Source organism: Zea mays, chromosome 9 (assembly GCF_902167145.1).
Source record: "Zea mays cultivar B73 chromosome 9, Zm-B73-REFERENCE-NAM-5.0, whole genome shotgun sequence".
Lineage (NCBI taxonomy): Eukaryota > Viridiplantae > Streptophyta > Magnoliopsida > Poales > Poaceae > Zea > Zea mays.
In genome coordinates this window covers 87,704,582-87,722,336 of record NC_050104.1, presented here as the reverse complement: position 1 = coordinate 87,722,336, position 17,755 = coordinate 87,704,582, and the positions used below count along the sequence as shown (strand labels likewise).

Below are 17,755 nucleotides of genomic sequence, written 5' to 3'. Positions count from 1 at the left end.
CCCGGATTCAAACGATGATAACTTTTAATTTATAACTCTAAATTGAGCGCATAAATACTCGTTGGAAAGATAAAACAAAGTTCTACAAGATCCCCAAATTTATCCCCATTAAATCTTCACGAAAAAAAACTAAAAACTGCTGGAACTACCGCTGTTCATCCACCACGCAAAATTCTGGACAGCCCCCCTCTATCCAATCGCAAACGCAACATCTAATCAATTGAATCGCAGCGCAAATGAACAAGGGATGAACACAAAAGAAAAAATCACCTTGGGTTCTCCCCTTTTCCTTCCTCCCTTCATCCCTCCACCAAAACGATTGGAGATTCGCACCAAGAGACGATGATTCGAGCGGCACGGAGTAGCACCTAGGGAGGAGGGGATTGGGGGGGGCGGCTAGGGTTTTGGTGGCTGCAACAATGGAGAGAGGAGGAGGTGGGCAGGGGGGGCGGCCAAGGGGAAAGGAGGAGTGGGGGGGGCGGCTGCACATGGGGGGGTAGTTAGGAGGGTGGCGGCTAGGGTTTGGGAGGGTTAATGGGCCGAAACACCAATTGCGGCCCAACTATCCCACGCGACAGCTCCCGACCGCAACGCAAACGCCAAACCAAATAAATTCTACTGCCCTAGTTGCGAATGTTTTCCACAAAATCCCAAATCCCCAAAACAACAACCGGATGAGGAAAAAAAACAAAAAGAACAACCCCCAACTTCTCTTCTTTGCAAACCGGGTATCACAGCTGGCCACGGTGGCCGAAGCTCTGGCGGCAATGGCGGGCGGAAATGAGCTCGCCGGAGCTAAGGGAAAGTGGCTGGCCGGTGAGGGTGAGTACGGGGCGAAGTGGGGCGCGCCTGGGAAGGCTTTATAGGCACGGCGCGGTGCACGGGCGGTCGTGGACCGGCGAGTGCGCGCGGGCGTGCACTGGGAGGCGCGGTGCGCGAACGAGCGTGAACCAGGGGTGTCAGTCGCGGTCGAACACGTGTTCCCGTTGCCTCTGCCCCTGTTCAAGCGCCGATTGGGAGCAAATCTTCGCGAATTTGGGCAAGATCACTGCAAGGGATTTGTTCACCAGACCAAGCTTTGTCTTTTGTGTATGGACGACGTGCGGTTTTAGGCTAGGGACAGGGAGTTGTAGCGTCACCAAGGTGCCAGTGTCAGAATGCCTGGTCCCGAGGTTAAGCTGCGCCAAAACCGTGCCAAACGAATTTGGTTTGAGTTCAAACTTTCCCAGAATGTGTTCAAGGTAATTTGGCACAACTTTGATATTTGGATTATCTGGCTTTGAGTTTTGAAAAACAGAGAAACAGATGATCTTTAAGAAGAGGTCTGAAATTCAGAAATTCAGAAATATGAATTTCTCCAAGGGTTCATAGATCAAGGGCTGATTTGGGAATTTATTTGAGTTATTTTGGCTAAGCCTTCTCAATCTTTCTTGTTGCTTAATAAATATACTTTAACTTATATAATTGGCTCAACTCAAAATTTTAAACTTTTCATTTCCTTTTTCTTATTTTCTTGAATTTTGTTCATAGGGCTTACTTAGGGTTTTTAATTAGGGTTGCACATTCTACCCTTTTCAAGGACTCAATTGTTTTGATCATGACACTTTTAAGTATATACTTGGTGAATTCTTTCTTACTTAAGTTATTTTGATGCTCATGCCTACTTTGGTTCACATACAATAATGGCTCTTAGGTTTGGCATTTGAGAGAAACCCTAGGTGACACTGGGGTGTCACAGGCATGGGCCGTTTGGGCCGACAGTCCCTGACATTCCCCCTTTCTTAAAATTCGGCTTGCCCTCAAGCCGATATATGGCATCAATTCCACCGGGATCCCATGGCAAGGGCAATATGGTTCGCCGATTCTTGATCTTGAACCCCATAAAAGAAGCAGCTAGTTGGAAAATCACATGACACCTCTCTTGGTCATGAAAGATCGCAGCAGCAGACCAAAATCTTCCAGGTTCAATGATAAGGGCAATATCTTGAGAAAGAACTAATGCTCGCACAATGTTGATGAGATCCGTAGGTGTAGGTAAGACTGCATCAGTATCCATGAAGAATGACACAATTTGCTTGTAAAGAGAATCTCCAGTAACTTTATACCTCATTTGTGCACCAATGTCAACTGGAATGTGTGTGTTTGAATGAAAACCAGAAATACTGTCATCCAGACCAGCAAGCAACCCAAGAAAGCATGGCTTATCAAAGAGAAGAGCTGGTGTCAAATGCTTCGTATCGTTCATTATCGTGTAGAGCTGATAGAAAACATCATTCGTCCCACCAGTCTTCTCATTGAGAGACTCCCAGTGTGTCTCAATACTATATTTCTGTATGACATTCTTCACCCGATCACTGAAATAATTAACAGTCTTTACCACCATGACAAGAGCCACAGAATTTCTAGCAACTGTGTACTGGTCAAGAAGACCTTGCATAATCTTGTGGATTGTGTAGTAAGGAGCCCAGACAGACGTGATGGCCTAAACCCAAACAAAGAACTCTGACGGGAAGGCCGACAGGTACCCTATGCCCATCTTCTTCTGGCAATCATAGAGCGCGTTGACGACACATGACATTTTTGCATTAAGAGTGTCATTGTGTGTGCTAGCCCACATCTTTGCAGTAGCACTTAGGTAATGCCCAACGAAGTGTCCCCAGAGCTAGACGTCGAGGAAGCGGCCAAGTAACCTCCAGTCGCTCGTGGGCATTTCATCGAGCACCACTTGAGCATCAAACGAGGTACAAGACAGCTTGCTTGCCACATTCACCACAGAGCCGACGCGGGCCACATCGGTGAACACCGTGGAGAGCAGTGGACTGCTGGGCTTAGCCATTCTCAGGGAAGCCATGGTCACGTCAACACGCCTTTCCTCGTCGTCGTAGTCCATCCGCACCTGCCTCGCCTCACTGCTTGCGAGCGTCAAGTTGTGGAAGGCACGGTCGCCGTCGTCGTAGTAGCTGGCGATGGCCGAAGGAACGGAGACGAGAACGTGGTTGCCGATGATGACACGGAACTCAGTATTCTGGTTGGTGTCGAGCTCCATGACGAAGAGGTGGTCGGTAGTATCAGAGAAGGGGAGGCCGGCCTTGTGGGACATTTTTCTAGCGGAACGGATCTGTTGTGCCACCTGGGCAGCAATCGGCGTAGGAGGAGGCTTGCTGGCCATAGCCACCAAGGAGCCGAAGGCGGCGTCATCCTCCACCGCGGCATCCCCAGCCTTCTCGAGCTCATGAATCTGATGGATGGAATCTGCTGAGTAAGTCGTCACGAACATGGAGTTGTCTGCGACTCTGGAGTTGGCGCGACCCAGCGTGGGGACGAGGCTGGGCTCGTCGGTGGAGGCGGTGGTGCTGCTGCCAATGAGCGCAGATGCGATCGATGGGGCATCCTGTGGCTCCGTCGCTGGCCGAGGCGAGAAGCGTCGGTCCCAGCGACTCTCCCACTCATCGAACCTCCTGTTGAACTCGTCGAGGAAGAGCTTGAGGGCAGCGGAATCCATGGAGATAGACCGAGAATCGACTCCTCTGACACTAATTGTTAACAACACCTCTTATAACCCAATGCAACAACCAGGAAAACTGAAACAATAGTGGTTGATACAAGTATGGGGTGAAATAGAGTTTGGGATATGTAGAGAAGCAAGGGAATCGAAGAGGGCTAGATATTAATGAGGAGATCTGTAGGAAGAAGATCACTGCGTTGCAGAGGAAGAAGAAGAAAAGTAGAGGAGGTGGCTTCTGGAATCTGAAGAAAAGAGGTCTGTGTTCTCTGAAAATAATCGATGGCCTTCCTGGTAACCTCCACAGCACTTTTGTAGTATTTTACTTTAGCTATTTGGGCCGGCATGGGCCGTTTGGGCCGGCAGTCCCTGACCAACCTGCATGCATGCAGTCGCGTTGTGTGTGCTTCGCATAGTGGCGGTGCGGCGGTGGGCGAACAAGAGGCAAGGCAAGTTCTGCTGGTACGTGCATGAGCGCGGAGAGATGGAGGGAGGGTAGTGTTGTAGCGGCAGCTAGCTAGGGAGAAGCTAGGGTTCGGGGCTGGCTAAGCACCGGCGTCCGTGCCATGGATGTGATGGCCATCGCGATGTGTGGTGTGGCGTTCATCCATGTGTCAAAGCAAGCAGTAGTAGGGCGGAGAACCTTCAACAAATATTGGGCATGCTTGGTGTACCGAATCAATTTTTTGGGCCTTCAATTTTATAATGTAGCTTCGCTAGTGAAATTGAAGTTTTGTTTCAAAAAATTGTTCTGATAAAATAGGTCTCCAATAAAGATAACAGAGACAAGTCTAGAAGAAGCTAGTATTTTCAGTTTATCTAAATATTAGTCAGATACTCTATGGTTTGTACATATCACATGTCTATATATCATATCTTTAGACTTTATATTAATAAAACATAAAAATATATGTATTATGTTGGTTAGATGATGCGAATGTGAAGCCAATTATTAAAGTCCGAACCTCTACTTGTACACAATTTTACATGCTTCTTGTATAAAGCAGGAATGAGAAGAGGGAGAAGAGTTAGGTGACCGTGGGACCGTGTAAAATGATGTTTTCTATAGTAGAAATGATGTTTTCTATAGTAGAGAGATTTATTATGCTCGTTTCAAATTATAAGATATTTCCATTTTTATTATTTCTTCTCTTTATTTTAAATTATATGATGTTTTGACCTTTCAGATATATTTATTCTGAGAGTTCGGATTCGCAGTTGGCCAAATTCTGGACTCCTTTAGAATTTGTGACCGTTTCGTCTGTTCCTGTCAAGGATTGCATACTTCTGATCTGAGTTGCAAACACGCACTATTTTTTTTGGTTCGGCAAGAGTTTTTGAGGTGGTTATGTATATGATGTTTGAATACATTAGATCTAATAGTTAGTGGCTAAAATTAGTTGGAGACATTCAAACACCAACTATTAGCTATTTTTAGTAAATTAGTTAATAGTTAGCTATGTATTTGTTAGCTAACTAATTCCACTAGCAATTTTTAGCTAACTAATTATTAACTCTTGTGCATTCAAACATCCCTTAGAGTCTATACTCTGGCGATGAAAAAGGACAAATGATTCCATCGTCGCCCCCTGTATTCCTCTTCCACCTTGCTAGGATTTATTTAGAATCTAACTGAAGCACATACACACATGTCACTAGTACACAGAAGCTCTATAGTGACGGTTGTGAACCTATTTTCGCTGGTGTTTCTTAGAATCGCCGGTGCTAGAGTTAGTAGAAATCATCATTTTTATAGGCGGGTAACTGAGGACCGCCAGTGAAAATACAGTGGAACTCGATTTCCACTGGCGGTTAACGTAATAAAACCACGAGTGAAAATTATTTTCAAAAACAGTAAACAGGTTTTAAAAACAGCAAAAAATATTTCGGGAGAGGCCTCGGCCCACCCCACCCGCTCATATCATGCCCTCTTCCTTACTTTCCTTTGGTACTTGTCATTCTTTCTAACAAACTTCTTGAAAGTCTTGATCAACATTGTTGTGTCTTCATCACTTGAACTTTCATCCTCGCTTGAGATTTCCACAACCTTCTTGCAGTTGTGGTCCTTGCTCACTTGACTCTTCTTGCTTGAGTTTTGATCATTGACAACCAAAGCATGTGTGTCCCTTGCCTTGGTTGGTGTCTCCTCCGCTTCATGTTGTTTGATCTTAGCAAACAATTGATGAGGAGTCATCCCATCATAGTCATCACGGTCCCTTATCATCCTTGCTAGGCTCTTGTCCTTCTCTTTGTAGACTCTCATGAATAGCCTAGTGACCTTAGCATCACTCCAATATTCACTACCAAGAACTCTTATCTTGTTGACCAATACCATCAACCAATCAAAGAGTGATTGAACTGACTCATCCTTGGTCCAATCATACCTTACCAACTCAATTTTCAACGCCTCGATCTTATGCCTCTTTGCTTTCAGATCGCCTTCATGTGACATTTTGAGAACGTACCAAATGTCTCTAGCATCCTCTCTACTTAAACTTTTTGGTACTCTTCCAGACTTAACCTTCCTTTGAAATAATGTCAAATTAACAGTTCAACTGGTCCAGGGCGGTTCAACCACTATGGAGGCCGGTTGAACCACTTTGAACTGGTCCAACTACGAGAATAGATCTAGGCTAAGAACAACGCATGGATACAATGAGATATTCTTCCATGACAAGAACACGGGGGATAAACTAAGCATAGATCGTGAGAAATATGAGTGAAGATCCTCCACAATATCCACACCAAGAATAACACTTGATGCCTTCCTTGCCAAAGGTTTGAACACAACAATGAATCCACGCAAGAACACAAGCACGAGATTTATCCTGAGGTTCGACCATGCCACAATGGTGTCCTACTCACCATTGAGGAGCCCACAAAGGGCTGGGTCTTTTCCCACCCTAATCCTCCACAAGCCAACCACAAAGGTCAAGTCAAACTCTTTTCTCAAACCGACTCAAGAGAGGGGGTGATACAAACTTCTTGGAGTTGTCCACAACCTTGGAGACTCCCAAGCAACCTCAATCCATCAAGGAACTCGAAGGTTCCAAGAATAATAAGTTCACAAAAGAGGTGTTTGCAAAAATCTCAAGAGATGAGAAAGAGAGAGGAGAGCAAAACAAATTCGAGAATCACAAGCACAAACCTCACACAAAGGGCTCTTCAATCAAGCGATTTAGGAGCGATTTGGGGTGTGTGAGAGAAGGTGTGAGATTTTGTGTTAAGTTAGGTCAGCTTTGAATGCGAGGGAGCAGCTAGAGTAAATGAGGTGAGAGACTCAAGGGGTATTTATAGACCCTTCAAAAGCTACTGAATATTGGAACTTTCTGCGTGGAAAGCGGTTGAACTGCCCTCAAAATAGGTTGAACCAGTTTTGACTAGAGCTGAACCAAGTTCAAAAAGTTTAATCTGACTAGAATTCAAATGCCAGGACCGGTTGAACCGCCCCTAAGGCTGGTTCAACCACCTGACTATCATTCTGCCAGTCTGACTGGCAGACAGAGGTCAGAACGGTCAACTGATCTTGACCCTGGTTTAATCACCCCTAGGGCTGGTTCAACCGATTTTAACCAGCGAGGTCCTGGGAGAAAACCTCGGTTGAACCGCCCGGGAGCCAGTTCAACCGGTTTTGAGCAGAGAGCATGTTGAGCTAGCCTTGAGGGCATGCTCAACTGCTTTTGAGCAGGGAGGTTCTCTGACTCCCAAAACCTCACTCTAGTTAAACTCATAGAGTGTTCAAAGAATTTTGGTTTTTAAAATACCTTTTGAAACTTTGAAACTTGAGCTTTGCAAACACATTTACCTTAGTGTTGGGGGGCCTTCATCCTCCGAAGGTCCTCAAAAACGTAATTTGACAATGTCTTCGAAGCATGGTTTATGGACAGGTACCTTCGGATTCAGGATTAAAAGCATACACGAGGAGAAGAGCATGATTGTGACAAAGGTTGTCATTGCTTCGAAGCTATGCGCAAGGGAGCTTCGGCTTAATCGTGGAAAAAGGAACCGACTTAAAGGGGAAAAGACTATCCAGTCCTCATAGATTTTTCTATAAGTCAGTAGTAAATGTAAAGGGCATGACTTTAATTTCTCACAGACTGAGTCCTGCGCCTATAAATAGATGAACAGTACCCTCGTACTGTTCACGCTGACTGGTACTTGTTTTTGCGTCATGCTTGTACTTTTTTGCCTTCTATCAAGCCGAAGGTACTTTTGTAATTCAATATTGTTCCTGTCTTTCTATGATTATATAATTAGAATGAATTAATAATGTCATATGATTGTATATGTTGTTTCCTATATGTCATATGTTTCTTCTTCTGAAAATCATTATATCCTAAGGGAAATAATGTTTTAAAGGACGAAGGGCATTAACATTTAACATCTCGTGTTGCCTTGTTCTTAATTCATAGTATTTGAGAACAAGTCCCCAACATTGGCGCCCACCTTCGGTGAATCCTTTTTCGACCACGTTCGGCAAGCACTGACCTTCGTCATGCCGCCAAAGAAAGCTTCAACGCCAGGGGCTGCCGCACTACAACCACTGGACCCAAATTAGGAGACCCTCTCTCTCCGAGAGGCCCGAAGCCAGAAAAAGGAAGGCCATTAGTCCAACACTCCAGGAGGAGGAGTTGGACCAAGAAATCAGAAACATGGAGATAATCCATCAGCAAGTACAAAGGAAGAAGGAGAAGATGGCCCGACTGGCTGATCTTCAAAGGCAGATCGACGAAGCCACTAAAGAAGTACGCCATCTTGCTCAAGACGAAAAAGATCGAAGGCCCCAACACAGGGAGCTTCATCAAGAAGGCTTGTTCAACAAGGATGGATGGTATGATGATTTTAATCATGATACCTTTACCTTTGATGATGCTTCTCCCTTGGCAGCAGAACTGCAGGCTATCCCATGGCCCCCATCATACAAGCCACCTCAGCTCCCCATGTATGATGGACATTCAGATCCGAAGCAGTTTTTGATGAGTTATGAAGCAACTATATCTTCATATGGAGGCAATGCAGCTGTCGTGGTCAAGTCCTTCGTCATGGCAGTTCGGAATGTAGCTCAAACATGGTATTCCTCTCTTTGTCCAGGGACAATTACTTCATGGCAGAAGCTCAAGGATATTCTAGTGCCAAGTTTCCAAGGCTTTCAGACAAAGCCAGTCATAGCTCAGGCCCTGTTTCAGTGCACGCAAGACCATGAGGAGTATCTCCAGGCATATGTCCGAAGGTTCTTGCGTATGAGAGCACAAGCGCCTACAGTGCCCAATGAAATTGTCATGGAGGCCATGATCAAGGGGCTTCATCCAGGACCTACTGCCCAGTATTTCGCTAGAAAGCCTCCATAGACTCTAGAGAAGCTGCTCCAAAAGATGGATGAGTACATCCGGGCTGACAATGACTTCCGCCAAAGAAGGGAGGAATCTTACAGGTTCTCTGAGATGACTAGGGGCTTGGGAGGAAGAATCCACCCGAGGCATGTCAGGTCAATTCACAGCTCCACTCAGAGTGATGACAGAGGAAGTCAAATGCAGAGGCCGCAATATACTTCACAATCTTCGGGGCAGCAACAAAGCTCTTTCCGGCCGCCAGCTACAAGAGGCAGAGGCGCCAGGGGCTTCGGAGGAAGATATGGGGATCAGCCCAGGAAGATCTACTGCCTATTTTGTGGTGAAGACAAGGGCCATACTACAAGAATGTGCCAAATCACCATCCAAAAGCAGAAGGAGATCGCAGAAGCCGAAGCCCGGCAAAGTCAACCGAAGCAGGTCCTGCACACTGCTTCGTGTCACTCACCCTACATACCAGAATATGTGGGTAATCATCCTGCAGCTTCTGTTGCTTCGGCTAGTCAGCCACAGGCTTCTTGGCCATAGCTTCCACCTCCACCACCACTACAACCTTCCTATTCACGAGGTCACTAGCCAGAAGGGAGCCAACAGACCCATCAACAGCGAGATTTCAGGGAGGAATCCGAAGCTCGCACAGTTAACAGTACTATGCCAGAATCAAAACACATCTATTGACAGATATCCTACCTCTGAAAAATTTTTACATTCATTGTCATTTTCTTTTTAATAAGGAACAATCAATGTAAACCTAGTTTTCTTGTCATTTTTAATTTCTTGTAATAGCTTCGTTCTTGTCATAGTGAAATATATCTTTTCCACAGACTCACGAAGCTCAAAAATTGCTGAAGCTCAAAAGTTGTTCCTAAGGGAATGCAGAGCTAAAAATCGCATTGCAAGTTTTACCGAAGCTACAAAAAGTCGTTCCTAAGGAGCGCATCGTAAGTTTGCCGAAGCTACGAAAAGTCGTTCCCAAGGGAGCGCAATGTAAGTTTTCTACTCAAAAGTCGTTCTAAAAGGAATGCAGAGCCAAATACCGCCGAAATATAAGGCGAAGCGCGAAAAGTCAACGCGAATACCGCCAAAATAGAAGGCGAAGAAGTTCAAAAGACGTTCCTGGGGATGCAGAACTTACACCGAAAAATAAGTGGTGAAGCCGAAAAATAAACGGCAAAAAGATTTTGATCGTTCCTAAGGGGACGCAGAGATTGTGTTTCAGCATGGGTATGTGTCTTTGGCATTAGCATCATTCTTTGCATCATATCATTACATCATATCGTATAGCATCACATCATACATCATCACACCAACGACATCAATTGGAAATGAAGCCGATCTTCGGAGAATGTTTTACAAAAATGAAAAGGTGCTAAGGCACAAAGCTGAGAATTACAGCTTCATCAGTTCTGATGTGGAAGAAGGGATCTATTGTTTATGAAGCATTGATGTTTTTACGAAGTGTGAATGTTCTTACGAGGCATGAAAACTCTTCTTTACGAAGCATGAAAAGAAGGGAAGGTGTTTTGTCGCCGAAGGCTCAAAAACGGTATGTACATAAAATTTCATGCATCGCAAAGAACTGAATTACAAACAACTTACATATTACATTGAAAAATATAAACATCAAATATTACAGACTTAGTTCAGCAAATGTTACATTAATACCCTAGAAATGTTTTTACAATAACTCCTATTCTTCCTTCAGAACTTTCTCTGCAACTTCGTTAAGCAGTTTGGTAACAACTTCGTCGACAATAGCTTCGGCCATATTAATGATTTCTATTGCTTTCTTCGTTTCTGGGTCGGCCAATGGGTCGAATGGCTCTGGGGGAGGAGGTAGTTCAGCTGCGGTAGAAAACATCAAATTAGTTCAAAGTCATGAAAATAAATGACAAAGCTAAAAGCCATTAAGTAATACCTATCCGTCTTTCGAGTTCCGCAGCTTTCTCAGCTTCTTTCGTTGCTTCTCGAGCGTCATGAATATCTTTTTCGCTCTTCTTCATTATTTCATGAGCCATCTCTCGGCCTCCATTTTCCCAGATATCAGTGAAAAATTTTCCGCCTATTAAACTTGCTTCGGCCGAGGGATCCTTCGTGTCGTCAACAGAGAAGGCAGCTTCGGCCTGAGCCAAGGTTTTAACATGATCGCAACCCGCCTTCTCCAGGACGGCTGTAACTCCTCTCGCACCAGAGAAGGCGCAGACGTCCCCACAAGCACTTAAGATTTCCTCAAAAGCTTTGGCTTCACCACTGATCCACTCGATAACGCCCTCAGGGTCACCTCGTATGAAGTTGTCTTCGTTTGAGTAAGCGCCCACGTTGGCGAAGCTAGTCTTCATCTTTTTCACGCACCCCACAGATTTTTCAAAACACCTTTCCTTGGATGCGCGAAGCTCTGCAACTGTCTTTTTTAAATAATTTTTCCAGTATTCGCTGGCATCTCGATCAGCTTCAGCAACAACGCATTTTACTTTAGCCTTAGCTAATTGTCTCCGAAGATCTTCAATTTCACTCTTCTGGGCCTCAGCTTGAGCTTTGGAACTAGCTTCGTCTTCTTTTATTTTGTTTACCAATGAAATTAATATTTTATCCTTTTCAAGGCCTTCGTTCCTTAGTTCAATCACCTCTGAGCGAAGGTTGTTCAGAGCCATTGTACACCCTTCATCTTCGATATTTTTCTGTGCTCTGAGGGCATTGCTAACGATCAAGCCCTACAAGAGGAGTACAGTATTAAGTATAAACAAATGAAATAATTCGTTTTCAAATACAAAATTGATTTTCATACCTTTATGCTATTATAAGCTAAACTGTCAGCCAATTCCTCCTTTGACAACACTGAGAGGCCGTCTTCTAGCTTCGGAAATCCGAAGCTTCTTCCTATCTCCCGGCTCACGGATATCTCTTTGTTATCTGGGAGACAGTATAAAAAATCTTCTTCTTCGCTGCCATTAAACACCAGTGCCCCCTTCGGGTATTTCAATTTTTGGGCATAATGTTGAGCTTCTCGTTTTTCTTCCTTAGAAAATGTCTTTCCCAAAGCATGACAGATGATGTAATCAATGGTCTCATTCAAAGCTTCGGGAGCAGGAGTAGCAACCTTTTCAGGCGGAGTTTGCTCTGAGGCCTTTTCTTCTGTCGCCTTTTCTTCAATTTCCGAAGGTTTTTTCTCGGCGAGCTCTGAAGGTCCAGCTTCGGCACTAGCTTGGCTTACTGCAGCTTCAATTTCGGCCGGCTTTGTTTCAGCTTCAGCTTGCAGTTTCGAAGCCTCGGCGATTTTCCCTAAAGGAGTAGAGCTTAAAGCCTTTACTGTTTCTAACATGTCTAGTACATTTGCCATCCTTCTTCTTTTGGGAGTTGCAGCAAAACCTTTTTGTGCCTTCGGCACTGTTATTTCTAACATTTTTGTTCCTTCAATTTTTGGCTCTTCGGCCTTATCTTTATCAGTCTTCGACTCAGCTAGCTTGGCTGAGGGTACCTTCGACATTATAGCTGGCTCATCATCCTTCTGCGTAGGAGGAATGGGCTCCGTTGTTTCAGCAGCTGAAGAATTCTCCCCGCCAAACTCAGGCACCACGGCCGGTTCAATATAGCGTGGCCGGTGGGTAAGGACTTTCAACTTTTTGCTCTTCGGCGCAGGCTCATCGGGAGTGGCTGAAGCAGCAACTTTGGCCGAAGCAGCTTTCCTCTTCTTTCCCCGTCCTCGCAGCGGGTAGCAGTAGTCGGGGTAAACAAAACCAATGGCATCAAAAACTCTGTTTAATCTCTTTTTTCCTCGGCCCCCGAAGGATGTGGATAACACATTATCTTCTGCTTTGGAATATGGCCCAAGCAGTGCATCACTTATAGCTTCGATGCATTTCAGCCAGTCATCATTTGGTTCATCAAATTTATCTCCATATCTGAAGGTGTATTTCAGTCGAACCAGGTCACCTTCGCTAGACTCGGTGACAGTCTCTTTCGGCATTTCCCAATTCTCTACAAGCGGCCATACTCTAAAGGCTATATGCTCTTGGATTAAATCTCTTGTACCAATGAAAAGGCAGACAGTACCAAATGCCTTTTGGCATGCTTCGGCGGCTTCGTCAATCTCAACCTTCGGCCTTCGAAGGCCGAAGCGGGACCAAATGGGGCGCATAATAACCTCCTTAACATCCTCCCTCGCCACTAAGTCGTTCTTCACATAAAACCATTCCTCCATCCAATTTCCCGGCCACCTCTTCCGAAATGTTGGCACTGGGTAACTTGCGTTGGGACGGGCGATAAACCCGTAACAACCGAAGTTGTTGTGATACTGTTCCTTCCCCGTGGCCTTCATCTCATACATAAGTTCGTGCATGCTGCAGAAGCATTTTGCGCTTGGTTCTATCCCTTGGCTCCTTGCTGCCCAGACGAAGACTCCCATCCTCAATATAGCTTCGGGGGTCAGTTGATGAAGGAAAATTTGGAAGGTTTTCAACACTTCAACTACAAACCTACTCAATAGGAACCAAAGCCCAGCTTTAAAGAAGCTTCGGAAGATCACAACTTCATTCTCCTCAGGCGCAGGAGTGTTATTGTCTTCGCCAACCCTCACAATAGATATATCTCGAAAGTACCTCCCCCTCATGCTCTCAAGGTGACTTTGCTTGATGGTCGACTTTCCAAAAACTGTATGGCTTGGCCTCCATGGTCGATCTTCGGAATCTTTACCCCCACTTTCTGCATCATAGTTGTCACTGTCACCAGTGTCTTCAGACAGGCCCTCCAATATCTCTTTTGTAATCTTCTCTATATTTGATTTTGACATTGATTCTAAAAACCCAGCTATATAAGGATTCGCAGCCTTCTTCTGCTCAAAGACCTTCTCCTCTTCGGTTAGCTTCGTCTCAGCAACAACCTTCTTGTCTTGAGACATCTTTTCTTCGAAAATGACAAAAATGTGTCCTTCAAACCGAAGCTTAGAAAGCTTGAGAAAACTAAGCAAGTGTTGGTGAACAAGAGCTATAAAATTGAGCAAATACAGCAAGTGGCACAAACAGCGTACCAAATGTGGTTAGGGTGAGTTCTTATTTATACACTCAACGCGCCCCGAGTTGGAGGGTCCCGTCTGTCATTGACTGTTGCTATTCTAGCAAAGGAAAGGTGTTTTTTCGGACCTTCGGCTTAAGGCCTTCGTCCATGTCGCAGTCTGAATTTGTTATCCTAAACAAATTAATACTGCGAGGGGCTACTGTTGGGGGGCCTTCATCCTCCGAAGGTCCTCAAAAATGTAATTTGATAATGTCTTCGAAGCATGGTTTATGGACAGGTACCTTCAGATTCAGGATTAAAAGCATACATGAGGAGAAGAGCATGATTGTGACGAAGGTTGCTGTTGCTTCGAATCTATGCGCAAGGGAGCTTCGGCTCAATCGCGGAAAAAGGAACTGACTTAAAGGGGAAAAGACTATCCAGTCCTCATAGATTTTTCTATAAGCCAATAGTAAATGTAAAGGGCATGACTGTAATTTCTCACAGACTAAGTCCTGTGCCTATAAATAGATGAAAAATACCCCCGTACTGTTCACGCTGACTGGTACTTGTTTTTGCGTCACGCTTGTACTTTTTTGCCTTCTATCAAGCCGAAGGTACTTTTGTAATTCAATATTGTTCCTGTCTTTCTATGATTATATAATTAGAATGAATTAATAATGTCATATGATTGTATATGTTGTTTCCTATATGTCATATGTTTCTTCTTTAACATATACTGCAATGATGAAGGTATGTCCTTCATGACATTCATTTGAAAATCATTATATCCTAAGGGAAATAATGTTTTAAAGGACGAAAGACATTAACATTTAACATCTCGTGTTGCCTTGTTCTTAATTCAAAGTATTTGAGAACAAGTCCCCAACACTTAGCGAAACACACTTAAATGAAAATTGAATCCTACGACTCAAGAAGTATAAAAATTATTTGCGATCGTCTAGGAATCTCATGATGGTGCCATAGGATGTATACTCTTTGTCCTTAGCACTTCCTTTTTCTTTCACTTTTAGAGTTTATGCTCCTTATGTCTTAACAATTACTGAACAAACACTGAGAGCAAACTTTGTTAGTAACTGTCACACCTGGGTTTTAGGGGTCCAAAACCCGGGCATGAAATAACACCAGGTGTGCTGGGACCAAGTCTCACACATATGATGAATAGTGGTACAGAAACGAATGTCACATCTTTACTATGTAGTATGAGTTCTATACAAAATAAATAAATAAATACATCATAAGGAGACAACGATCCAGCAACCCAAAGTTGACTGGTCGGCCTAGACCTCTCATGAACTCGTCACAGCATCCTCCATGCGCCTCATCCTGCGGTACCTGTTCTTGACCTGTGGGGGTGTGAGACAGCAAGAGTGAGCTCACATACGTTCATCGCTCAACAAGTTGTGGGGAATAATGTGCATGAACTCACCAAAGGTGAGAGCTCACGTGAAGTGTAAGGCTTACCAAAGAGGATGGTTGAAACTGAGCATTGCTTTTAAAGTTGGTCAAAATTTTATTAGCAATTACTAAGTATAAGTGAATACCAACCCAATTAAGTAGTAGAACAAAAGTGATAACAACACCTGCGATGCAATGCATATGACAAATTGAATTTAGTTCCATAAATTAATCATGTGAGTGTCCGAGCTACTCATGACTGTGAGCACGACTGATATACCAGTTTTACACTCTGCAGAGGTTGCACATCTTTACCCACAAGTCATGTTACCCATCTGCCAAGGGATCGTGACTTCCTATACACCTCTACCGAGGAGGCGACACAAGGTAACACTACGAGGCCTTTACAAAGTTCCACTAGCTTCAGAAAACCCGCTACAGTTTCTATGAAGCTCCAATGCAGGGACCCCTCGCCTGACCGCCATCGCAGCAAAATCAACCCAATGGCCTCCCTACACTGACCACTTCCCTACTCCCCTTGCCCCTTTCGGGTAAGGTAGTCCTCCACTAGCTTTCCTAATTAGTCAGCCAAGGGCGTCCCATACCACCCTTGTGGTAGCACTGTTTTCTCGGGTGGTTCTCCATGTTCTAATCAACATAATGATCTTATCATGAACAATATATAACAAACTGATAATAAAAGTATGATCACGAATAATGTATATCTCTATACCCAAAACCACACAAAGCAATAGCAGGTACTACCCAAAAATTCAGTGGTAAACAAGGTATAAAGATAGTCAAACTAGGGTAATTTGTCGGGTCCCATCAAAATTAACCTATGTAGATCATTATGATTAATAAGAACATGAGTGGGTAAAAAAAGAAGTGACCAAAGGGCACAACTTGCTTGGGACTTGAGATTCCAGGTACTAACTTGCTCTTCAAGTGATTCGTAACCTCGCTGCTAGTCGTAGCAATACAAACAAACATGGTATAGGCAAAATTAACATCACACCAAACATAAGAATAAACTGTGTAATAATAATCTACGCGTCACTACAAAACCGTGGGCTCGTGAATCACTAACTTCGGAGTTACGGTTAAGGAGTTATGATTTATGGAAGATAAATGTGATTTAAATATTAAACTATATTATAAATTGGTTAATATACATCATATGAGAAAATATACTCCAACTAGTTAAGTAAACTTTAATCCAGATTATAACTTGTTTAGGAATAATATTATAGTCAAATCACTATCATGGTCTAGTTTAACTTTGGTTAAAAGGTATAATCTACTGAACATAGGCTAAACAAATATCTAATTATAAAAATATGTTCTATGGTACAATTAATATTGCCACTGCGTAGACAATATTTTTATAAAGCTAACACAATTTGAATGGATCAAATCAGAGTTACGGTTCTCAAGTTACGAATTTCTAAAGATTTAGTAGTGGTGTACAAAAGAAATTAAGTACAAAATTTCAGTTTAGATTTCATAACAAAATAAAGTTACTGGATGATAAACAATATCAATACAATTCTAATGCAATTGGAATGAATTAATTTGGAGTTAAAATGGATTTAATACGAATTAAACAAGTTTCTTGATTTATTTTTAAACTAAAATCATTTTCTGAATTATTTTATCCCTTTTATTTAACACCTGGGCTGCGGGCACAATTTCTGGAAAGCACAGGGGTTAACTCGTGAAAAACAGGACTGAACCGTAATTATTCTATAACAGGCAATGAACGGCAGCTCGGTTTCAAAGGAACTGAGAGACTCTTCTGTAAAACGGTCCGACCGAAGGGGTATGGACATTTCTCAGCCACCCGATCAAAATCTGAAGATCCAGGTTAGATTTTCCCCATTTGAACCGGTATCAATTCTCGACCACCAGATCATGATCTAACGGCAACTAAAAGGACTTGAACCGATCACGGGTTCCGCGCGCTGGATCACAATCTAACGGCCCTGGTTCATCACTCGGGTTCCTGTCGTCCCAAACTAATCCGGTCCGTCCCCCTCGGATCCGACCGCCCAGATATCATCACCTACCTCCGGTGACGCAAGGACGGATGCGCCGCCCCCCGGCGATGTCCCGCCCGGCGGTCCGAGACTCCCAACACACGGCTGACCAGGGCGACGCGAACTGGAGAGCTAGGCGAATACTGCGGCATGATTATTACCTCAGCTGGCGCTGTGGCAGAGGTTTGCCACGGCACACATCCACATCGCGGCGGCGCTGCTACACCGGCGGAAAATCACCGACCTCACGGCTGCGATCCCCGCCTGCCGAGGTCAAGCGCACGCGCGGCAGCATCCCACGACGCGCTAAGAACACCCCCGAGGTCGGGGAGTTACCCACGGAGGAGATCGATGGTGGCGGCATCATTTCTCTCTCCACCATGGCGAACTTGGATCACGGTGGCATGTGTTGTTTCGGCCTGCGCACCCGGGTGAGAGGAGGAGCGTCTGGGGACTTA

General features: G+C 44.2%; 1 protein-coding gene across 1 annotated transcript; it reads right to left on the bottom strand.

Moving 5' to 3' along the window:
• Nucleotides 1-2,662: 2,662 nt before the first annotated feature.
• Nucleotides 2,663-3,277, bottom strand: LOC103640056 (L-type lectin-domain containing receptor kinase SIT2-like). Its single transcript, XM_008662707.2, has one exon. The coding sequence runs from the start codon at nt 3,275-3,277 to the stop codon at nt 2,663-2,665; it is 615 nt and encodes a 204-aa protein (XP_008660929.2).
• Nucleotides 3,278-17,755: the final 14,478 nt, after the last annotated feature.